Below are 22335 nucleotides of genomic sequence, written 5' to 3' on the forward strand. Positions count from 1 at the left end.
TCTCTTGTTGACGTTTACCGGCAGCTGGACAAAAGCAGGTTTCCAGAAATGCGGTCATTCACTAAGAAAATGCTGAGCTTATTCGGCTCCACATATTTGTGTGAGCAAATATTCTCAGTCATGAACTTAAACAAGAACCGATTGAGGTCAAGGATGAGTGACTCCCACTTGCGTGACATTTTACGCATCTCAACCACTGCCCTCAAGCCAGACCTGGTCTCTTTAGTATCACCCTTCTCATTAGTGTCAGCAAGTTATCTGTTCCTTGACCAATCTGAAATTGAGTGTTTTGAACGGTAACATCTGTCACTATTAACAGTGAAAAGCCGAAAGCACACTAATGCACTTGGACTTATGGCATTTTTTTTTTATTAAACTCTTGAATAAGATTTGGTTATAACTGTTGATGTTATGTGCCTGTAGATGTGACACAAACTATTGCTTTCTGAAAGATCTTGTAAAAGACAAGGGCAAAATTTACTTGTTTTAAAGTTTAATGATAACAGACCACTTTGCATTACTTATAACTCCTGTTTAAAATGTTCATGTGGCAAAGATATTTAACTCATGGAAAATAAGGTATTGTATACAGTTTGTTCAATGTTATCTGACTGAATGAAAGGCAGAATTGTGTTTTTAGAGTTGTTCATGTCTGCCTGAGTGGCTTATATTTGGTTCCATTGTCATTTGAAAACTAAAGGTAATTGACTGAATTTTTTTTTATAACAGTGTATTTTCACGTAACTTTCGTGGTTAAAACAATTTCAGAAGGAACTATTGGCCCCCGGGCATCTTCACTTTATCAAATTTGGCCCTTTTTGCAAAAAGTTTGGACACCCCTGGTTTATGCTCTTGACACAATCACCTAAGTATTGTGGTTTATTTGTAGCAAGCACTTTGCGTGAAATGAGTGCGGCCTTATAATGTATTCGTTCGGCAACCAGATGCCAATTGTAGCTCAGCGAGCACTGGACAGGCATGGTCGGATATTGCAGTACCTCACGACACATGCCAGGGAATTTTGTACACGCTGCAGGTTGGTAATGTTTTTTCTTCCAGATGTCTCGTAGTAAGTGGCAATAATCAAGCCTTGTCGATACTATGCTACACGCAACTGTATTGACTATGATGTGACTCAATAGTGGTCGAATGTCGTAGAGCCCGATATTGAAATTGCAGGACCTAACAATATTTTACACGCAGTTGAGTATGGTGCCGAGGCTCTTGAGAAGAGTAGAAAACTGAATCCTCGAGTCCACGACCGCCACACCTGATCCTCCCACTCATGCTTTCCACTGACCCTAAGTGTCAACCAGCAGAACCTCCGATGTTTCTGGATTAAGCAGCATTTTGTTTTATCCAAACCACACGTGCACCGTTCACGTGCAATCTTCAAGGTTACCGAGGCTCTCAATATCAAACAAGGGAGGCAAGGCAGCACAAACCAGGGCCGAGACAGATTTAGGGGTTTGAGCGATGTATTTTGGCTCTTACCAAGTAAAGGGAGGTGCGGTTGTTGCAATCAATGCCACACCCCCAGAACAAATACAGGGAATATAATAAAAACCCGCACACGCCTCGCCCCGACACAAGCCCGTCCTCGCATGCACCCAGCACAGTGAACACTTGGCACAACAACAGTGTGCACCTGTCACAGCATAGCACACTGCTAGCACCTCCGATGAGCACGAGTGGCTGCGAACGGTGTGAAATAAGTTCAACATACATACACTGCTACACCACACACGCAGCTGCGTCCTGCTGCACTCAGCCACTGCACTTCTGCACACACAGCTACACACAGCTGCACAGTAGCGAGATGCCATTTGACAGGCCTCAGAGGGTCAACAGGTTCAGGCTGGTAGAGTCAGGATGGCCTTCAAGTCCCTGCAACTCACAAATCCCCATCTGCTGCTCAGTCTAAGGGCAGCTCTTTCAGTATGCTGTCCAGAACCAGACTGCTGCACACCACATGAGGCAGGCGCAAAGCCACATTCCATATAAGGTGCAGGATATTGCTCAATTGAGAATATTTATGTCGTTCATGAATACATTGTCCTCTCCGCTGGGAAATCCTCCCTTGTTCACTGCTTCTGCTGCTGCAGCTGGTGCTGCAGATTCGCAGGTGCTGCTCCTGCTTGGTGATACTCAACTGAGCTGCCTTTAACAGTGGGTGCCCCACGCCTTTGTCTTGGCCAGGACTGGTTTCAAATATCAAATTTCTGCTTGTGGCTCTGGAGCAGAATCGACTCCCCTTCCCATGTTTCACTGTACACCACCGACTCGTATGCATCCATTTTACTCGCAACACACCGCTCCCCCAAAAACTCCACCTACACCTCCATATCGACAAACTCCTGGGGGTCGCCTCGCTCTCCCTCAGTCCGAATGCTCCTCCTGGTTCACGCTGCCTCCAACCACCTGGAGGTCGGGTTCTGGAGTCAAATCTAAATCTTCACATTTCACCTTCACATTTCACCTTTACTTCACATTTCACCTTCACTTCTTCACAATCCACCTTCACATCTTCACATTCCACCTTCACTTCTTCACATTCCACCTTCACTGCTCGCCACGTTGCTAAGCTGGGGTTGTCTTCCGGTTCTTGTTCCATGCCAGATGGGCTCAATGCAGCACTTTGATTTTCACTTCTCGTTTCCACCTCCGTTTCCTTGTGGATCTTCTCATGCCTCTTTCGGGCTTCTGACCGTGCAAATGCCTTCCCACACAAAGCACACTTGAAGGGCTTCTCGCCTGTGTGTGTTCTCTGATGATTACGAAGATAAGATGACTGGCTAAATGCCTTCCCACACACAGTGCACACGAAGGGCTTCTCACCTGAGTGTGTTCTCTGATGCTTATAAAAATGTCCTGACTCAGCAAATGCCTTTCCACACAGGGTGCACTTGAAGGGCTTCTCGCCTGTGTGTGTTCTCTGATGAACATTAAGAGATGCTGACTGTTTAAAAGCTTTACCACACACAATGCATTTGAAGGGCTTTTCACCAGTGTGTGTTCTCTGGTGCATTTGAAGATGTGATAACTGTCTAAATGCCTTCTCACACACAGTGCACTTGAAGGGTGTCTCGCCTGAGTGTGTTCTATAGTGAATTTGAAGTTGTGTTGACTTTCCAAATGCCTTCCCACACACAGTGCATTTGAAGGGCTTCTTGGCTGTGTGTGATTTCTGGTGCAGATGCATGTGTCCAGTCTGGTCCATGCCATATGGACACTGGTCACATTGGTGTGTTCCAGCACTGGGCGGCGTCTTGGGTCTTTGCTCCATCTCACTGATTCTGCAGATATACATTACACGTAATATACATACACATTCTACACAATATATGCACGCTTTAAAAACCGAAATGCAGTATATCCAGCAGATATACACACACACATTACACACACGCAGTCCACCAAACAAATATACAAGCATTAAACACACACATGCAGTCCACCCAGCAAACATACATTACATACAATATGCACCTCCGATTAGCACGTTTGGCTACATATGGTGTGAAAGTGCAAAATACATACAATATACACATACATTGCACTCACACGCAGTACACCCAGCAGGTATACACACCAATTACAGAAAATATACACACATGCATTACATACTCACATGAAGTACACCCAGTAGATATATAGTGTTCCCTCGATATTCACGAAATTGCGATTTTGGCTGTGAATTACATCTGGAACGCTACAAAACTGCATCGAGTGAGCGAGAGAGAAAGAAAGTGATGAGATTAAGTGACATAGACTGTGCAGCATCATCATAATTTAAGTTCATAAACTATTATTAAATACTTTAACATTTATTTTAATTTACTTTGTTGATTATAACCACATTTTCTCGTGTTATTTTATAATTAGAAGATGTTGGGGCCTACAGGCCCTCATCTCATAGGTCCTGCAGGAGGGCTTAGGTGCCTTTGGGCTTCAATTGTAACCTATGAAGGCTAAGATAAGGCAAGTATATGGTAAATTGTAAAAGACAGTAACTAAAGAAGGAAGATTCCAATTTTCTGCCGTGTTTATCTTTGGCTCTTGTTGGCGGTGACTTGAAAAGTGTGATGAATTGGAAATTATCTTGTGTCATTGAGAATAGAAATCTCTTTTCAGCTGGAGCCAGAGGAATGAAGGACAATAGCTTCTCCTTAAAGTGGGGTCCACTTACAACAATGGCTTTGATAAATTATGCAATTGTTCATTGTCAAGATGATATCGCGTGTTCCGTCACAGTGTCTAAATTCCGAAGGAGTATAATGCAGAAGCCAACGTTCAGTTTGAGCAAGTGCGGTAGAAATGCAGAATGGTTGATGAATTCAAAAGGATAGATTATTTCATTATCCACTGTATCTGAGCTTTTGTAGACTGTTTTCTTCATCAGGAAAATAGTTCATCATCATTGAATTGATCAAATCAACAACACTCTTTCTATGAGAACTGATGGCATGGTTTGCACCCCATATGGCCTCCCTTAGGCCATCATAGACATAATAACAGAGATTGCAAATGTTTTCAGATGAAAGTCGGTATTTATTTGAAATTTGACTTTTTAAATGGACAAGTAATATATCCACAGTTACCTTTCCATTTCCAACATCCGTTAAACATTTGGTGAACTTGGCTTCATCAGAATTTTCTGCAGCTGTGGCAATTCGCATGTTGGTTTGAAGTCTCAGTTGCACTACATGTAACCAAAGCACTGATTGATTCAACATTGCTTGGACTATTTGAGGTCTCCCTCCATGACAAAACACATGCAAGATTTGCTTTTAATTTCCGGCCTAAAGGATTGTAAGACCTCCAAAAGGCATGTTATTTTTTTCACATCTTGCAATTTGGCAATCAAGGCATTACAATGTAAAGTGATGGCCCATACTGATTTCAACTATCACCAGGAGATGAGCTTTTTGCATCAAGTGACCCATAGCATTTCTTCTGGTGAAGTTACAAGTGGACTCTATGGTTTAATATCTAGAGATATCTTGAATAAAGAGTTTGGCCATTTTCCAAGTGAGTGCTTGCTATTCATGACATGGCAGAAACAATTGCAATTTTTCCCTCGGATCGTACTTTGTCAAGCATAAGGTTAATGGCCTATGTTTTATTTTTCGATTTAAAGCTTTCGTAACTGCAGGGATTCATCTTCTTGGTTCTTTCGGTAAAGTCATGTAGAAGGGAAATAATAAAATAATAAAAATAAACCAATAAAATTATTCTCACGACGTTTCGGCCACAATGCAAGCAGCCGTCCTCAGGTGAAGAACAGGTCTGTCGGAAAGACAGCATCTGAATGGGCACCACCAGGCTTGGCAGCGTATATTTAAGCTGGGTTGGAGGGGGAAGGGGCGCCTTGACAAAGGAATTTGCATATCAAGAGGAATTTAGCATATTTATGGGAAATGCAGATATGGGATTAGTCACTACTTGTGGAATGTGTAGGAGGTGGGGGGGGTTTCAAAGTCATATTATGCCCGTGCATTATACAGTATCCAGGATTAGCAGCATCAAAGGGAGGGAGTAGGGTTAGCAGTAAGAGGGAAGGAATTTTAATAGTAAGGGGCTGCAGCAGCTAAACCACCACGTAAAAAAAAACTTTCATATAAACTACATCAGTATCATCAATATACTAAATATACTCTCCAATAAGCTGAGCTACTAATAGTAAGTCATACATTACATGTCGCAAAAATATAATATGCCTCCAGCTAAACTTTTTTCTCTTACATCACACGGGTCTACCCCGTACTATATACTGCCATAGACAAACCCAACATTAAATTATATACTGCATTACTATACACCACCCTATACCTTAAAATAATACATAGTGTAATATTACACTATGTATTATTCTATCCACACTACTGTATACCACACTGCTGTATATTCACTATACAATTACGATACTATATATTACCTTATACATTATATTAAACATTACACTTTTATACTATTTATTATTATACAATCTGCTATACACTCTACCATTGACCGTCGCGTGAAAGGTACTTAGTTTATTTTACATGCATACCTTTCCTATATTTTGGACTCCTATCGATTTTTGTATTGCTTCTTGTTGTAACGTTCTGACCCACCCCGACTTGACATCTGTGAAAGAGCTTCATAGCTCATTGGATTCATTCTCCAGTTAAAATAAAGACAGGAGGCAGCTGTAGACTAACAGTGACACTCACGTAGAGAGAGACACAGCGAGACAGGAGACAGCTGTAGACTAACAGTGACACTCACGTAGAGAGACACAGCGAGACAGGAGACAGCTGTAGACTAACAGTGACACTCACGTAGAGAGACACAGCGAGACAGGCAGCTATAGACTAACAGTGACACTCACGTAGTAAAAGACACAGCGAGACAGACAGCTGTAGACTAACAGTGACACTCACGTAGAGAGAGACTCAGCGAGACAGGCAGCTGTAGACTAACAGTGACACTCACGTAGAGAGAGACACAGCGAGACAGGAGGCAGCTGTAGACTAACAGTGACACTCACGTAGAGAGAGACACAGCGAGACAGGAGGCAGCTGTAGACTAACAGTGACACTCACGTAGAGAGAGACACAGCGAGACAGGAGACAGCTGTAGACTAACAGTGATACGTAGAGAGAGACTCAGCGAGACAGGAGACAGCTGTAGACTAACGGTGACACTCACGTAGAGAGAGACACAGCGAGACAGGAGACAGCTGTAGACTAACAGTGACACTCACGTAGAGAGAGACTCAGCGAGACAGACAGCTGTAGACTAACAGTGACACTCACGTAGAGAGAGACACAGCGAGACAGGAGACAGCTGTAGACTAACAGTGACACTCACGTAGAGAGAGACACAGCGAGACAGGAGACAGCTGTAGACTAACAGTGACATTCACGTAGAGAGACACAGCGAGACAGGCAGCTGTAGACTAACAGTGACACTCACGTAGAGACACAGCGAGACAGGAAACAGCTGTAGACTAACAGTGACATTCACGTAGAGCAGGGGTCTCAAACTCGCGTCCTGCGGGCCAATTGCGGCCCTCGGGACAGCGAGTTTTATATTGTAGCAACCCCGCTGTTAGCTGCTGTGTGGGACAATGTTATGATGTTCTGGTTTCCTACTGTGTGCCTGTCCAGTGAATGCGGCATGCATGTGAGTGACATGGGGAGCGGGGTCGTGTGTGTGTGTGTTTGTGTACGTGTGAGAGTGAGTGAGAGAGAGAGCCGGGAGAGAAAAGAGTGGCTTTGGATGTGCGGAGAGCAGGAGGGTGAAATTCATAGTTTTCCACCCTCTTTCGCGCAGGTCATGATGTATCCAGTGCTTCATTTGTAAATCACAAGGTGCCGGAACGCTAAGTACATATGACAGCGCAGGTACGACGAGCACAGGTCCCGGAACGCACATAAAACGACGCTTAAAATAGCATACACATGCCACTTACAATGCAGTGGGACTTATTTAGGCTATACTGCAGTGACGGTATCAGTCTTTGTGTCAGTGATTAATAAAGTGGCATCTTGAGCAAAGGCGACTTCTGTGTCCAGCGGAGAAAACGAACGGAACACACACATACACACACAATTTGTTAAATTGAAGGCAAATTCAAGGGACACCACGGCTCCTTTACGCACACGCTGCGCTGTGAGGTTTTGGGAGCTTCTTTACACAGACGGATTATTCTAAACCGCAGCAGTTTATAACACGTCATTGAGCTAATATCTACATTTTACAGTCTGGGCTGTTTTACATTATTATTTACACCTGATATGTGTGGATGAATTTTAATGATTTAAATTCCCTCATCCTCTGGTGGTGACATTTACGCACCGAGCCACAGACTGTACATGACGATGTGCATAATTATTTTGGTTCATCTTAGAAGTCTGCATTTGTTATTATTTTATGAAATTGTGATGCTGTTGTTAAGAAAGCTTTATATTCTAGATTTGAAGCTTTCGTGACTGCAAGGAATCATCTTCTTAGGTTTTTTCGGTAAAGTCACGTAGAAAGTAAAATAAAATAAAAACAAAAATCACGACGTTTCGGAGGCAACACAAGTCTCCGTCATCAGGTGGGACCGTCACAGCCAGATTAGCTGTATCAAGTGAGGCAATGATTCAAGATGTAATCCCTTAAAAGCGAGTTGAGGGGGGAGGGAGAGGGAGGGGGGAGCTCATCAGACTATGGTAGCCAATGAAAGGAACGTATCGGGAGGGAGGGGGGGCGAGGCCAAAAGGGTGGGCGATGGACGTGGAAGCGCTTGTGCGCAAGCGGCCAATTACTGCACACGCCAACCAATGGAGCGATTGTGCGCAAGCGGCCAGCCACTGCACCCGCCAACACAATGGGCAGAGAGGAGGAGGGGAGGTCTAATACACATGATAGACAAAAGAACGAAAATGATGATGGGTACAAACTTAGGGGGAGCTCATCAGACTATGGTAGCCAATGAATGGAACGTATCGGGAGGGAGGGGGGGCGGGGGGGGGCGAGGCCAAAAGGGTGGGCGGCGGACGTGGAAGCGCTTGTGCGCAAGCGGCCAATTACTGCACACGCCAACACAATGGAGAGAGAGGGGGAGGGGGGGTCTGATACACATGATAGACAAAAGAACGAAAATGCCCATGTTTATACCAATGCTGGCTGAACAATGAAGAGAGTACTGTTAAAATAACTGGGGATGTTAACACTCGGTAAAGTACAGTGAAATAGTGCCTGTCAGATAAGATGGTCCAAAAAATTTGTGATTAAGTCTTTTTTGCGTGGTTGATAACATCTTTCCAATGATTACTAAGTTTGTACCCATCATCACGGTTGAAATTATGTCTGTGTTTGTATATTTGTATGGCTTCGTGTACAAACCTTTGATGGTAGCCGGGAGGTTTGCAGAGAACCTTGGTCTCGGAAAAGAATTTCATGAGAGCCCACCGAGTTGTAGCAATGATCGGCCACGGCAGAAGAATCAGTTCTGCCGTGTTTCAAATCTGACTTGTGCTCGCGGACACGATCAGAAACATGACGTTTCGTTTCTCCAATGTAGCAATCACCACAAATGCAACTCAATTTGTAGACTCCAGGATACTGTAAGTCAGGAACGACATCCTTCACAGATGGAATCAGATCACGGATTTTATGCACTGTACTGAATCGGATTTGGATCTTATGTTTGTTTAGAATTTTGGAGATCTTTTTGGTCACGCCAGCTATGTATGGTAACGTGATGGTTTTGGTCGGAGTTTCATGTGGCTGTTTCTGTGTGGTGGGAGAGACAGCTTGGCGGATAGTACGGTCAGAGTATCCGTTCATCCTGAGGGTCCGATGTACATGTCTTAATTCACCGGTCAGGTGGTGTTTGTCAGAAATGCCATGTGCTCTGTGGTATAGCGTTTTGATGAGAGAGTTCTTTTGAGATGGGTGGTGGTGGGAATCCGGTTTCAAGTAGGAGTCTGTGTGGGTGGCTTTTCTGTAGACAGAATGTCCCAAGGAACCGTCAGGACTCCTCTCAAACAGAATATCCAAGAATGGTAGTTTATCGTCTTTCTCCACTTCCATGGTGAATCTGATGGATGGGTGTCTAGAATTGATGTGGTCCAAGAAGTGGTTCAATGCTGGGAGGCCATGTGGCCAGATGACGAAAGTGTCATCCACATATCTCTTCCACAGGGAAGGACGCAGGGTGGATGTCTGGATGGCGTCTGATTCAAACTTTTCCATGAATATGTTGGCTATAACTGGTGACAAAGGGGAGCCCATAGGGGTACCCTCATTCTGTTTGTAGAAGGTGCCATTCCAGGTAAAATAGGTGTTGGTGAGGCAATGCCTAACCAGCGCAGGTGCATCAGAATTCAATCCATGTTGGACTAAGTCCTCAATTATTGTTAGGGTGTCCGGTACTGGGACTTTGGTAAACAAAGATACTACATCAAAGCTGACGAGGATGTCATCAGGAGATAGTACCATGTCCTTAACCATAGAGACTAATTGGGTTGAGTTGAGTACTGCTGAAGAGGTCTTGCCTGTGAAAGGGAGCAGAGTATCTGATAGAAAACGGGCTAGTTTGTACGTAGGAGAGTTTATCGTCGACACAATGGGTCGTAGCGGGGTGCCTTCCTTATGGATTTTGGGAAGACCATAGAGTCTGGGAGGTCTTGCCGCCGATGGTTTTAGAGAGGGACATTTGCTTGGTTCGATTAGGGAAGTCGAACTCGTGATGATACTGTTGGTTTTCGTCGTTAGGCTTTTAGTGGGATCGTTTTTAATTTTGGAGTAACTCCCATCATTAAGAAGGTCCAGGATTTTGTTGTTGTATGAATCTTTATCCATGATGACCGTGGCATTGCCCTTGTCTGCCGAGAGGATGACTATATCATCTCTCTTTTTTTTTTCTGAACTCGCGGACCTAAAAAAGAGAGATGATATAGTCATCCTCTCGGCAGACAAGGGCAATGCCACGGTCATCATGGATAAAGATTCATACAACAACAAAATCCTGGACCTTCTTAATGATGGGAGTTACTCCAAAATTAAAAACGATCCCACTAAAAGCCTAACGACGAAAACCAACAGTATCATCACGAGTTCGACTTCCCTAATCGAACCAAGCAAATGTCCCTCTCTAAAACCATCGGCGGCAAGACCTCCCAGACTCTATGGTCTTCCCAAAATCCATAAGGAAGGCACCCCGCTACGACCCATTGTGTCGACGATAAACTTTCCTACGTACAAACTAGCCCGTTTTCTATCAGATACTCTGCTCCCTTTCACAGGCAAGACCTCTTCAGCAGTACTCAACTCAACCCAATTAGTCTCTATGGTTAAGGACATGGTACTATCTCCTGATGACATCCTCGTCAGCTTTGATGTAGTATCTTTGTTTACCAAAGTCCCAGTACCGGACACCCTAACAATAATTGAGGACTTAGTCCAACATGGATTGAATTCTGATGCACCTGCGCTGGTTAGGCATTGCCTCACCAACACCTATTTTACCTGGAATGGCACCATCTACAAACAGAATGAGGGTACCCCTATGGGCTCCCCTTTGTCACCAGTTATAGCCAACATATTCATGGAAAAGTTTGAATCAGACGCCATCCAGACATCCACCCTGCGTCCTTCCCTGTGGAAGAGATATGTGGATGACACTTTCGTCATCTGGCCACATGGCCTCCCAGCATTGAACCACTTCTTGGACCACATCAATTCTAAACACCCATCCATCAGATTCACCATGGAAGTGGAGAAAGACGATAAACTACCATTCTTGGATATTCTGTTTGAGAGGAGTCCTGACGGTTCCTTGGGACATTCTGTCTACAGAAAAGCCACCCACACAGACTCCTACTTGAAACCGGATTCCCACCACCACCCATCTCAAAAGAACTCTCTCATCAAAACGCTATACCACAGAGCACATGGCATTTCTGACAAACACCACCTGACCGGTGAATTAAGACATGTACATCGGGCCCTCAGGATGAACGGATACTCTGACCGTACTATCCGCCAAGCTGTCTCTCCCACCACACAGAAACAGCCACATGAAACTCCGACCAAAACCATCACGTTACCATACATAGCTGGCGTGACCAAAAAGATCTCCAAAATTCTAAACAAACATAAGATCCAAGTCCGATTCAGTACAGTGCATAAAATCCGTGATCTGATTCCATCTGTGAAGGATGTCGTTCCTGACTTACAGTATCCTGGAGTCTACAAATTGAGTTGCATTTGTGGTGATTGCTACATTGGAGAAACGAAACGTCATGTTTCTGATCGTGTCCGCGAGCACAAGTCAGATCTGAAACACGGCAGAACTGATTCTTCTGCCGTGGCCGATCATTGCTACAACTCGGTGGGCTCTCATGAAATTCTTTTCCGAGACCAAGGTTCTCTGCAAACCTCCCGGCTACCATCAAAGGTTTGTACACGAAGCCATACAAATATACAAACACAGACATAATTTCAACCGTGATGATGGGTACAAACTTAGTAATCATTGGAAAGATGTTATCAACCACGCAAAAAAGACTTAATCACAAATTTTTTGGACCATCTTATCTGACAGGCACTATTTCACTGTACTTTACCGAGTGTTAACATCCCCAGTTATTTTAACAGTACTCTCTTCATTGTTCAGCCAGCATTGGTATAAACATGGGCATTTTCGTTCTTTTGTCTATCATGTGTATCAGACCCCCCCTCCCCCTCTCTCTCCATTGTGTTGGCGTGTGCAGTAATTGGCCGCTTGCGCACAAGCGCTTCCACGTCCGCCGCCCACCCTTTTGGCCTCGCCCCCCCCCCGCCCCCCCTCCCTCCCGATACGTTCCATTCATTGGCTACCATAGTCTGATGAGCTCCCCCTAAGTTTGTACCCATCATCATTTTCGTTCTTTTGTCTATCATGTGTATTAGACCTCCCCTCCTCCTCTCTGCCCATTGTGTTGGCGGGTGCAGTGGCTGGCCGCTTGCGCACAATCGCTCCATTGGTTGGCGTGTGCAGTAATTGGCCGCTTGCACACAAGCGCTTCCACGTCCATCGCCCACCCTTTTGGCCTCGCCCCCCCTCCCTCCCGATACGTTCCTTTCATTGGCTACCATAGTCTGATGAGCTCCCCCCTCCCTCTCCCTCCCCCCTCAACTCGCTTTTAAGGGATTACATCTTGAATCATTGCCTCACTTGATACAGCTAATCTGGCTGTGACGGTCCCACCTGATGACGGAGACTTGTGTTGCCTCCGAAACGTCGTGATTTTTGTTTTTATTTTATTTTACTTTCTACGTGACTTTACCGAAAAAACCTAAGAAAAAGCTTTATATATAACTTATTATATTATCTTGTTATTGCGTGGCCACAAATTAGTAATTCATCCACCGATGTCAACAGGGGCTCCGTAATATTCTAGTGATTACATTATAATGTTATATTTTATTTTAATCATTTCTTAAAAAACTTTTTTAATATTCATATTTTTTTCGATACGAGAGGAACCGGATCTGCTCAAATAAGTCCCGGAATGCAGGCAAGCCAACACGCCGGCACAAAGTAAGCACAAAAATGGATAGAAAAATGTGATGATGTGACTGAAGGCAATGAAAGCCCCGACAGTGGCCAGCAGCATTTGAACCCCGTGGTCACACAATGACGCTGCCTCATATAGTCCTCTCCTCTCCCTCTTTCGGCTCTCCACTGTTCGCGCACCGGAGCGCGTCAAAGCGCAGATCCACAGCTCATCCCGGCTCAGATCCCCGTGCTTTGAACAGAGAAGCGTGTATAGTAGCAGCCGCTACAGCTGTGTCTGCCTGTGATTGGGGTGTGGGGACGAAATCTGATGGGAACGCATTACCCCCCCCCATAATCTACGCATTTGTTGTTACCGGAAAAAGCGGAAATGACGTCAATTTGCGGAAATTATGTCTCCGTGCGTCGCTGGTTGGCTTAACACTTGACTGAAACTTTATTGCGTGAGCGACAGCAAGTGGAATGAATATATATCTTGTCACACAGCCCCAATCATGTCTTTTTCAAAGCATGCAGTGAAGAGAAAGGTTGGTGACGAGCACAGACAATTTCAGGAAAAGTGGGAGATACAATATTTCTTTGTTGAGCACATGAGCACCCCGACGTGTCTTATTTATACAGAAAAAGTTGCGGTGCACAAGGAATACAACCTCAAACGTCATTACTCAACTAGACATGCTGAGGAGTATGCAAAATACCAGGGAGATGAGAGAGCCAACCGGGTTGCCAATCTTAAAACATGTCTACTGAGGCAACAAAATGTCTTCAAGAAAGCAACCAAAGAGAATAATGCAGCAGTCGAAGTAAGCTACATGGTTAGTGAGATGATTGCTAAGGCAGGAAAGCCATTCACAGAAGGCGAGTTTATCAAAAAGTGCATCTTACAGGCTGCAAGTATAGTCTGTCCGGAAAAGAAAGGTCAGTTTAGCAACATCAGCCTTTCTGCTAACACCGTGGCAGAGCACATTTCTGACCTGTCAAGTGACATTTATGATCAACTGCGTGAGAAAGCCAAATTTTTCAATGCATACTCAGTCGCTCTTGACGAGAGTTCAGACATCACTGACACTGCCCAGCTCACAATATATGTCCGTGGTGTTGATGACAATTTTGAAGTGATGGAGGAGTTGCTCACAGTAATTCCAATGCATGGCCACACCACCGCTCAGGAGATATTTTGCCAGCTGTGTGATGCCATTGTGAATGCGGTTTGCCATGGAAGAAGTTTGTTGGAATAACAACTGACGGAGCGCCATCAATGACAGGGAGGAAAAATGGACTGGTGGCACTTGTTCAAAGAAAACTAGAAGAGGAGGGTGTGGAGGAGGCCATTGCTCTGCACTGCATCATACATCAGCAGGCCCTTTGCAGCAAATGCCTGAAGTTTGAAAATGTGATGTCTGTTGTTGTGAAATGCATCAACCAAATCAGATCCAGGGGCTTAAAGCACCGGATGTTCCGTACTTTTTTAGAGGAAATGGAGTCAGAATATGAGGATGTGCTCTACTTCACCGAGGTACGTTGGCTCAGCAGGGGAAACGTCTTGAAGAGATTTTTCGAGTTGAGAGCAGAAGTGAAAGCCTTCATGGAGAAGGATGAGGTGGCTGTTCCTGTGCTAAGTGATCCCAAATGGCTCATGGACTTAGCTTTTCTTGTTGACATCACGCATGAGCTGAATGTACTGAACAATAAGTTACAAGCCCAGGGGCAGCTCGTCAGTGCTGCCTATGACAACGTGAGAGCATTCTCCACAAAACTTTTGTTATGGAAAGCCCAGCTCTCTCAGACAAACCTTTGCCATTTCCCAGCATGCAAGGCACTCCTGAATGCAGGCACACCATTCAGTGGTGAGAAGTATGTTGATGCCATTTTGAGGCTACAGAAGGAATTTGGTCACAGATTTGCAGACTTCAAGACGCACAGAGCCACTTTTCAAATTTTTGCGGATCCCTTCTCCTTTGATGTGCAAGATGCCCCTCCTGTGCTTCAAATGGAGCTCATTGACCTGCAGTGCAACTCTGACCTCAAAACCAAGTTCAGGGAGGTGAGTGGAAAAGAAGACAAGCTTGGGCAATTTTTGCGAGAATTGAACCCCAGCTTCCCTGAGCTTTCCCGAATGTTCAAGCAGACCATGTGCCTTTTTGGGAGCACATATTTGTGTGAAAAGCTCTTCTCCACCTTGAACTTCAATAAGTCCAAGTACAGGTCCAGACTTACTGATGATCATCTTCAAGCCATACTGAGGGTCTCAACTGCTTCCTCCCTCAAGCCAAATGTGGCTCAGCTATGTGAGAGGAAGCGCTGCCAGGTCTCTGGCAGCAGGAAGTAGGCAAGAGAAGCCATGTTCAGAAGAACCGTTCATGTTCTTCAATATTCTATTCATGTTCAGAAGAACCCATTGAAGTTAAATAACTGTTAGTAATGACATTTGAGAAGTTTGGATTTTTTTAGCAAAGTTTTTTTTTGTGGAATACCTGATGCGGCCCAGCCTCACCCAGATACTGCCTCCAGCGGCCCCCAGGTAATTTGAGTTTGAGACCCCTGACGTAGAGAGACACAGCCAGACAGGCAGCTATAGACTAACAGTGACACTCACGTAGAGAGAGACTCAGCGAGACAGGAGACAGCTGTAGACTAACAGTGACACTCACGTAGAGAGAGACTCAGCGAGACAGGAGACAGCTGTAAACTAACAGTGACACTACGTAGAGAGAGACACAGCGAGACAGACAGCTGTAGACTAACAGTGACATTCACGTAGAGAGAGACTCAGCGAGACAGACAGCTATAGACTAACAGTGACATTCACGTAGAGAGAGACTCAGCGAGACAGGAGGCAGCTGTAGACTAACAGTGACACTCACGTAGAGAGAGACACAGCGAGACAGGAGGCAGCTGTAGACTAACAGTGACACTACGTAGAGAGACACAGCGAGACAGGAGGCAGCTGTAGACTAACAGTGACACTCACGTAGAGAGAGACACAGCGAGACAGGAGGCAGCTGTAGACTAACAGTGACACTACGTAGAGAGACACAGCGAGACAGGAGGCAGCTGTAGACTAACAGTGACACTACGTAAAAAGAGACACAGCGAGACAGGAGACAGCTGTAGACTAACAGTGACATTCACGTAGAGAGAGACTCAGCAAGACAGGAGACAGCTGTAGACTAACAGTGACACTACGTAGAGAGACTCAGCGAGACAGGAGGCAGCTGTAGACTAACAGTGACATTCACGTAGAGAGAGACACAGCGAGACGAGAGGCAGCTGTAGACTAACAGTGACACTACGTAGAGAGAGACACAGCGAGACAGGAGACAGCTGTAGACTAACAGTGACACTCACGTAGAGAGAGACTAAGCGAGACAGGAGACAGCTGTAGACTAACAGTGACACTACATAGAGAGAGACACAGCGAGACAGACAGCTGTAGACTAACAGTGACACTAACGTATAGAGAGACACAGCGAGACAGGAGGCAGCTGTATACTAACAGTGACATTCACGTAGAGAGAGACACAGCGAGACAGGAGGCAGCTGTAGACTAACAGTGACACTACGTAGAGAGAGACACAGCGAGACAGGAGACAGCTGTAGACTAACAGTGACATTCACGTAGAGAGAGACTCAGCGAGACAGGAGACAGCTGTAGACTAACAGTGACACTACGTAGAGAGACACAGCGAGACAGGAGGCAGCTGTAGACTAACAGTGACACTCACGTACAGAGAGACACAGCGAGACAGGAGGCAGCTGTAGACTAACAGTGACACTACGTAGAGACACAGTGAGACAGGAGGCAGCTGTAGACTAACAGTGACATTCACGTAGAGAGAGACACAGCGAGACAGGAGGCAGCTGTAGACTAACAGTGACACTACGTAGAGAGAGACACAGCGAGACAGGAGACAGCTGTAGACTAACAGTGACATTCACGTAGAGAGAGACTCAGCGAGACAGGAGACAGCTGTAGACTAACAGTGACACTACGTAGAGAGACTCAGCGAGACAGGAGGCAGCTGTAGACTAACAGTGACACTCACGTAGAGAGAGACACAGCGAGACAGGAGACAGCTGTAGACTAACAGTGACATTCACGTAGAGAGAGACACAGCGAGACAAGAGGCAGCTGTAGACTAACAGTGACACTCACGTAGAGAGAGACACAGCGAGACAGGAGACAGCTGTAGACTAACAGTGACACTACGTAGAGAGAGACTCAGCGAGACAGGAGACAGCTGTAGACTAACAGTGACACTCACGTAGAGAGAGACACAGCGAGACAGGAGGCAGCTGTAGACTAACAGTGACATTCACGTAGAGAGAGACTCAGCGAGACAGGAGACAGCTGTAGACTAACAGTGACACTCACGTAGAGACACAGCGAGACAGGAGACAGCTGTAGACTAACAGTGACACTCACGTAGAGAGAGACTCAGCGAGACAGGAGGCAGCTGTAGACTAACAGTGACACTCACGTAGAGAGAGACACAGCGAGACAGGAGGCAGCTGTATACTAACAGTGACACTCACGTAGAGAGAGACTCAGCGAGACAGGAGGCAGCTGTAGACTAACAGTGACACTCACGTAGAGAGAGACTCAGCGAGACAGGAGGCAGCTGTAGACTAACAGTGACACTCACGTAGAGAGAGACACAGCGAGACAGGAGGCAGCTGTAGACTAACAGTGACACTACGTAGAGAGAGACTCAGCGAGACAGGAGGCAGCTGTAGACTAACAGTGACACTACGTAGAGAGAGACTCAGCGAGACAGGAGACAGCTGTAGACTAACAGTGACACTCACGTAGAGAGAGACTCAGCGAGACAGGAGGCAGCTGTAGACTAACAGTGACACTACGTAGAGAGACACAGCGAGACAGGAGGCAGCTGTAGACTAACAGTGGCACTACGTAGAGAGAGACTCAGCGAGACAGCAGGCAGCTGTAGACTAACAGTGACACTCACGTAGAGAGAGACACAGCGAGACAGGAGGCAGCTGTAGACTAACAGTGGCACTCACGTAGAGAGAGACACAGCGAGACAGGAGGCAGCTGTAGACTAACAGTGACACTCACGTAGAGAGAGACACAGCGAGACAGGAGGCAGCTGTAGACTAACAGTGACACTCACGTAGAGAGAGTGAACGCGAGATAACGTCAGGCAAGGGCAGGAGGCAAGCCCCTGCATGGCTAGGCCCCGCCGTTGTACCAATCACAACCTGGACATCGATCCGTAGCTGCTGCTGCTACTCAGAATCGATATCACCGCGAGAGGAAGCAGAAGCGAGGCTTTAGCTGGCTGACCAACAACAACAATCAGAACAACAATCAGAACAACAACCACCACCAACACGCACCTGGGTCACAGCGAGAGGCGCGCTGAGCTGCAGCTCCTGGGGTCTCGGGACGTCACGCGCGGGATGGAAGTGACGTGACGTCACTAGCGGGTGACACCCGCTCACCGCCATTGAATAGTTACTGCTGAAGACGGACACAACGAACCGCTGGGATACATAATAAAAATGTGATCGTCGGAGTGATTTTGGCGTGTCTGTGCACAAATAAGGTTTAGGAAAGAAGCAGGAGTTACGTCACGCGGAGGCACGTGGTTACATGACGTCACGAGCGGGGGACACCTCCCCACTGGCTTTGGGCGCCGATGACGTCAGACCGAGATAACGAGAGCCGGGTCGTGAGAGGGCGAATGTCTTGAGAGTTTAACGCTTTCGCGACCAATGTCGTCCATGATACAGGCCTTTTGGGATAGATCGCGTAAACATCTAAATGTGTCGTTAACCCCGCCACCACCACCCGACACAGCTGTCGGGGCTGATGCCCCCTCCCCGCGAGCGGGCGGGGCGCGAAGTCCGCCCCCTCCACCCGGCCCCCTCCTCGGCCGCGTCTCGCTGGGCCCCCCGGGCCCCCGCCGATCGGGTGGGGGACCGCCCCCCCCGCACCAGCGCCTGTCAGACACCGCCTAGGGGGTTATTGCGCGTGCGCCCCCCACAACACGTGCGCCCCCACAACACGCGCCCCCCACAACACGTGCGCCCCCCACAACACGCGTGCCCCCCACAACACGCGTGCCCCCACAACACGCGCGCCCCCCACTACACGCGTGCCCCCCACAACACGTGCGCCCCCCACAACACGCGTGCCCCCCACAACACGCGTGCCCCCCACAACAAGCGCGCCTGCACTCGCGAACCGCGCCGATCACGTAACACTTTAAATCTCCGCTCACAGCTGTCGGGATCTAATTAATGACTCTGCGCACTCACGCAACGTCCCCCACCCCCGGCCGGGCGTGGTGCTGACCACCCACCCCCTCGTGTGCCGTGCTGGCCTTCAGAGGTGCTCGCTAACAACACTTGCCCCAACAGTCTGTTAAGGCTATACGGGGGGGGGGGGGTCTTTGTCTTTGTGGATGAGTGAGTGTGATTGTGGAATTCTTCGGGTCTCAGCTCAATGGAGTTCACTCGGGGAATGAACTTTTTCGGATTCTGAAATAAACGTGTGCGTGTGTTTAGTGGGGTGCATGTGAGTGTTTAGTGGGGGTGCATGTGAGTGTTTAGTGGGGGTGCATGTGAGTGTTTAGTGGAGGTGTGCGTGAGTGTTTAGTGGAGGTGTTGTGATGCCGCCGCCACGAAGCCGTTCGGCAGGCGCCCCATCCCCGACCTCGCCACCACCAAGCAACGGAGCCAACCCCTCGTCCCCCTCACCTCACCTCACATGAACACACCCGCACGCATTTCCCCCCCCCCCATAGAGCTGGAAGGGAAGGTCACCTGATCGACCGGTTTTTATCCGAGAAACCCTTATCGGGATTAACTCTCACGGTTTCCGGCGATCAGGGAATTGGACGGCCTCCCCCGATGCTACGTTGCATCGCGGCGCTGCGACCTGCCTTAAGATGGTATGGCCGCGGCGAGGGGCATTCGGCCACCACGGTTGAAGCGCATCCCCCACACACACCACCCACGTGTCGACGGGGCAAGCAGGGGAGGGACGGGACAGCATGAGTAGCGGGACCGCAGGGGCTCTTGCGCATAGCCACGGATGGTTGGGATAATTACGCTTGAGCGCGCAGGCACCATTGTTAGGGAGGGAAAGGGATTAATTAGAATTTACGCCGCGCAACGCCGCACACTGATTAGCATATCACAGGCGCCCGGAACCGCGGTGCGCGTGCCAGAGGGGCGCGAGCCCATTGTTCAGAGCCGCATCCCTTTGAGGTAGGGAGGATAAATAGTGGGCGCAAAGGGGAAATCGGGCTCTCTTCTCTCCAGCGCCAGGCGACAGGACGCTCTCCAGTCCAGCGACCCGAACGTCCGTGAGACGCATCGAGGCACGCTGCGAGTACGGGATCAACGAACCGCCGTGGGCATCTAACAGGGAGTAAGAAGGTGAAGTAGGATAATAGCCGATAGATAAGGAATAGGTACAGATTTAGTGGAATAGGCCAGCCTTGTCGACTCACTGATTCAACATTAGTTACCAGGTAGCGAATAATAAATAATTAATAGCGAAGCGTGGCCTCGCGTGATCTTGTCGAGCAGTGTGAACGTGTGGGTGCGCGTGTGTACACAGTGGTTCGCCACGTGAGTGAGCGCTGCGTAGAGCGGCGCACGAGTGGGTGTCGCGTGTGTGCAGGTGTGTGCGCTCGTAGTGTGGGGGAAGGGGTCGGTGCGTCCTCAGGTCCCCGCTCCGTCTGTCGCCGCCGGGACTCGCGCAGTGTGAGGGCAGCGTCGTTCGCCCTCCGACCCCTGACCCCCATTTAATAGCGCGTGATCCGTGGAGAGACAACGCAGCGTCTGCAGGTGAACGAGGGCGTGCGGCGAGCTATGCCTCTCACACGAGCTCGCGGAGGGACGGACCAGGGAGGGGAGCCGTCGGGCGATGAGCCCAGCGACGGCAGCAGCTGCTCGCAGAGCAGCGAGGGGTCGGCGCACGGCAGAGCCCCTGCCATAGGCACGGAGCAGGGAGGGACTTCGGGGACCAGCGGCCCCAACAACATGGTGTCAGAAGTCGTACGAACCCTCACATCTTTACGGGAAGGTGGCGCGCTACTCCACGCAAAGGTAAGGCATGTGTTCACCGGCCAGGGGACCCCTACATGGAAAGCGTTTTCCCGTAATATCATACGGGCTAAAGAGCTTAATGGCTGGTCGGACGCGCAGGCGTTGCGACATCTTACGTTAAACTTAGATGGGCGGGCAGCCGACTTTGTAGAGGCACTACCCGAAAGCGCGCAAACCCAACTAGAAGAACTAATGCGTAGATTAGACCTGCGTTTCGGCACGCGCAACGTGATACGGGCGAAGACGGCCTTAGAGGCGCGCCGACGCCAAACTGGCGAGGACTTCCGAGACTACGCTGAGGACGTGCGATCACTAACCCGGATCGCCCGTCCAGAGTTCTCGAAGGAGGTCATTGACGCGCTAGCTGCAGACAAGCTACTCAGGTACCTAGCTCGCACCGCGTGGTGGCAGCCCAAAAAGAGTAGCGCAGGCCTCCCTTTCGATACCCTAGTCGAGCAAGCGCTGGAGTGTGAGGAGCTCTCCAGCGAACGCGCGCAGCTCCGAGGGTCGGGACAGGAGTACACCGTGGCGAGCCTGATCCCTGACGAGGAGAAGGATGAGGATGAGCCCGCCAGCCCCATAGGGAGACGGGCAAGAGAGGCCCAGAGACCCCGCGAGACAACCCCGGGTTGGGTAGCTGGGTTACAGACCGGCATGGGAGATATTGCTGGCCGAGTAGACCGAATGGACGGTAAGGTAACCCAGGTAGGGGAGAGGGTAACCCACGTAGGTGAGAGGGTAACCCAGGTACGCGAGGAAGCGAATAAAAATATGAAGACCCTCCAGTCTGAGATGGGGGAACTACGCTCGACCGTAGGGGGGCTGGCCGGGAGGGTAGCCCAATTAGAGTCCGATGTGGGACAACTGCGTACTGGGGGAGGGAGAGGGAGCGGACAGGGGACCCGCTACGGAGCCGCCCCCCCTCCCCGGGCATGTTATATGTGCGACCGCCGAGGGCATCTAGTGAGAGACTGTCCTGAAATCACCCGAGCTAGGCAGACGCGGGGGTTAAACTCCAACGCCCCCTAGAAAGCGGACCAACTAGGGGTGCAATCGACGCGGTCCCGATACAAATAGACGATAATGAGAATAATGGCGAGCGAGTGATCTCCACACAGGTTCCAGCAACAACGCCCACGGAAACGGTGACTCCTGGCGACTGGCTGCGGGAGCTGGTGGCGGGGATCACGGGGGCCACGTCGCTGGTGGAA

General features: G+C 48.3%; 1 protein-coding gene across 1 annotated transcript; it reads right to left on the reverse strand.

Moving 5' to 3' along the window:
- Positions 1 to 1430: 1430 nt before the first annotated feature.
- On the reverse strand, positions 1431 to 18568 carry LOC144953738 (uncharacterized). Its single transcript, XM_078884327.1, has 2 exons — positions 18401 to 18568; positions 1431 to 3296 (listed from the first exon to the last, which is right to left on the reverse strand). Exon 2 carries the CDS (start codon positions 3284 to 3286, stop codon positions 2456 to 2458), a length of 831 nt encoding a protein of 276 aa, XP_078740453.1. The 5' UTR covers positions 3287 to 3296; positions 18401 to 18568; the 3' UTR covers positions 1431 to 2455.
- Between the last annotated feature and the right edge of the window lie 3767 nt (positions 18569 to 22335).

The sequence above is a fragment of the Lampetra fluviatilis genome, chromosome 81 (assembly GCF_964198595.1).
Source record: "Lampetra fluviatilis chromosome 81, kcLamFluv1.1, whole genome shotgun sequence".
NCBI lineage: Eukaryota > Metazoa > Chordata > Hyperoartia > Petromyzontiformes > Petromyzontidae > Lampetra > Lampetra fluviatilis.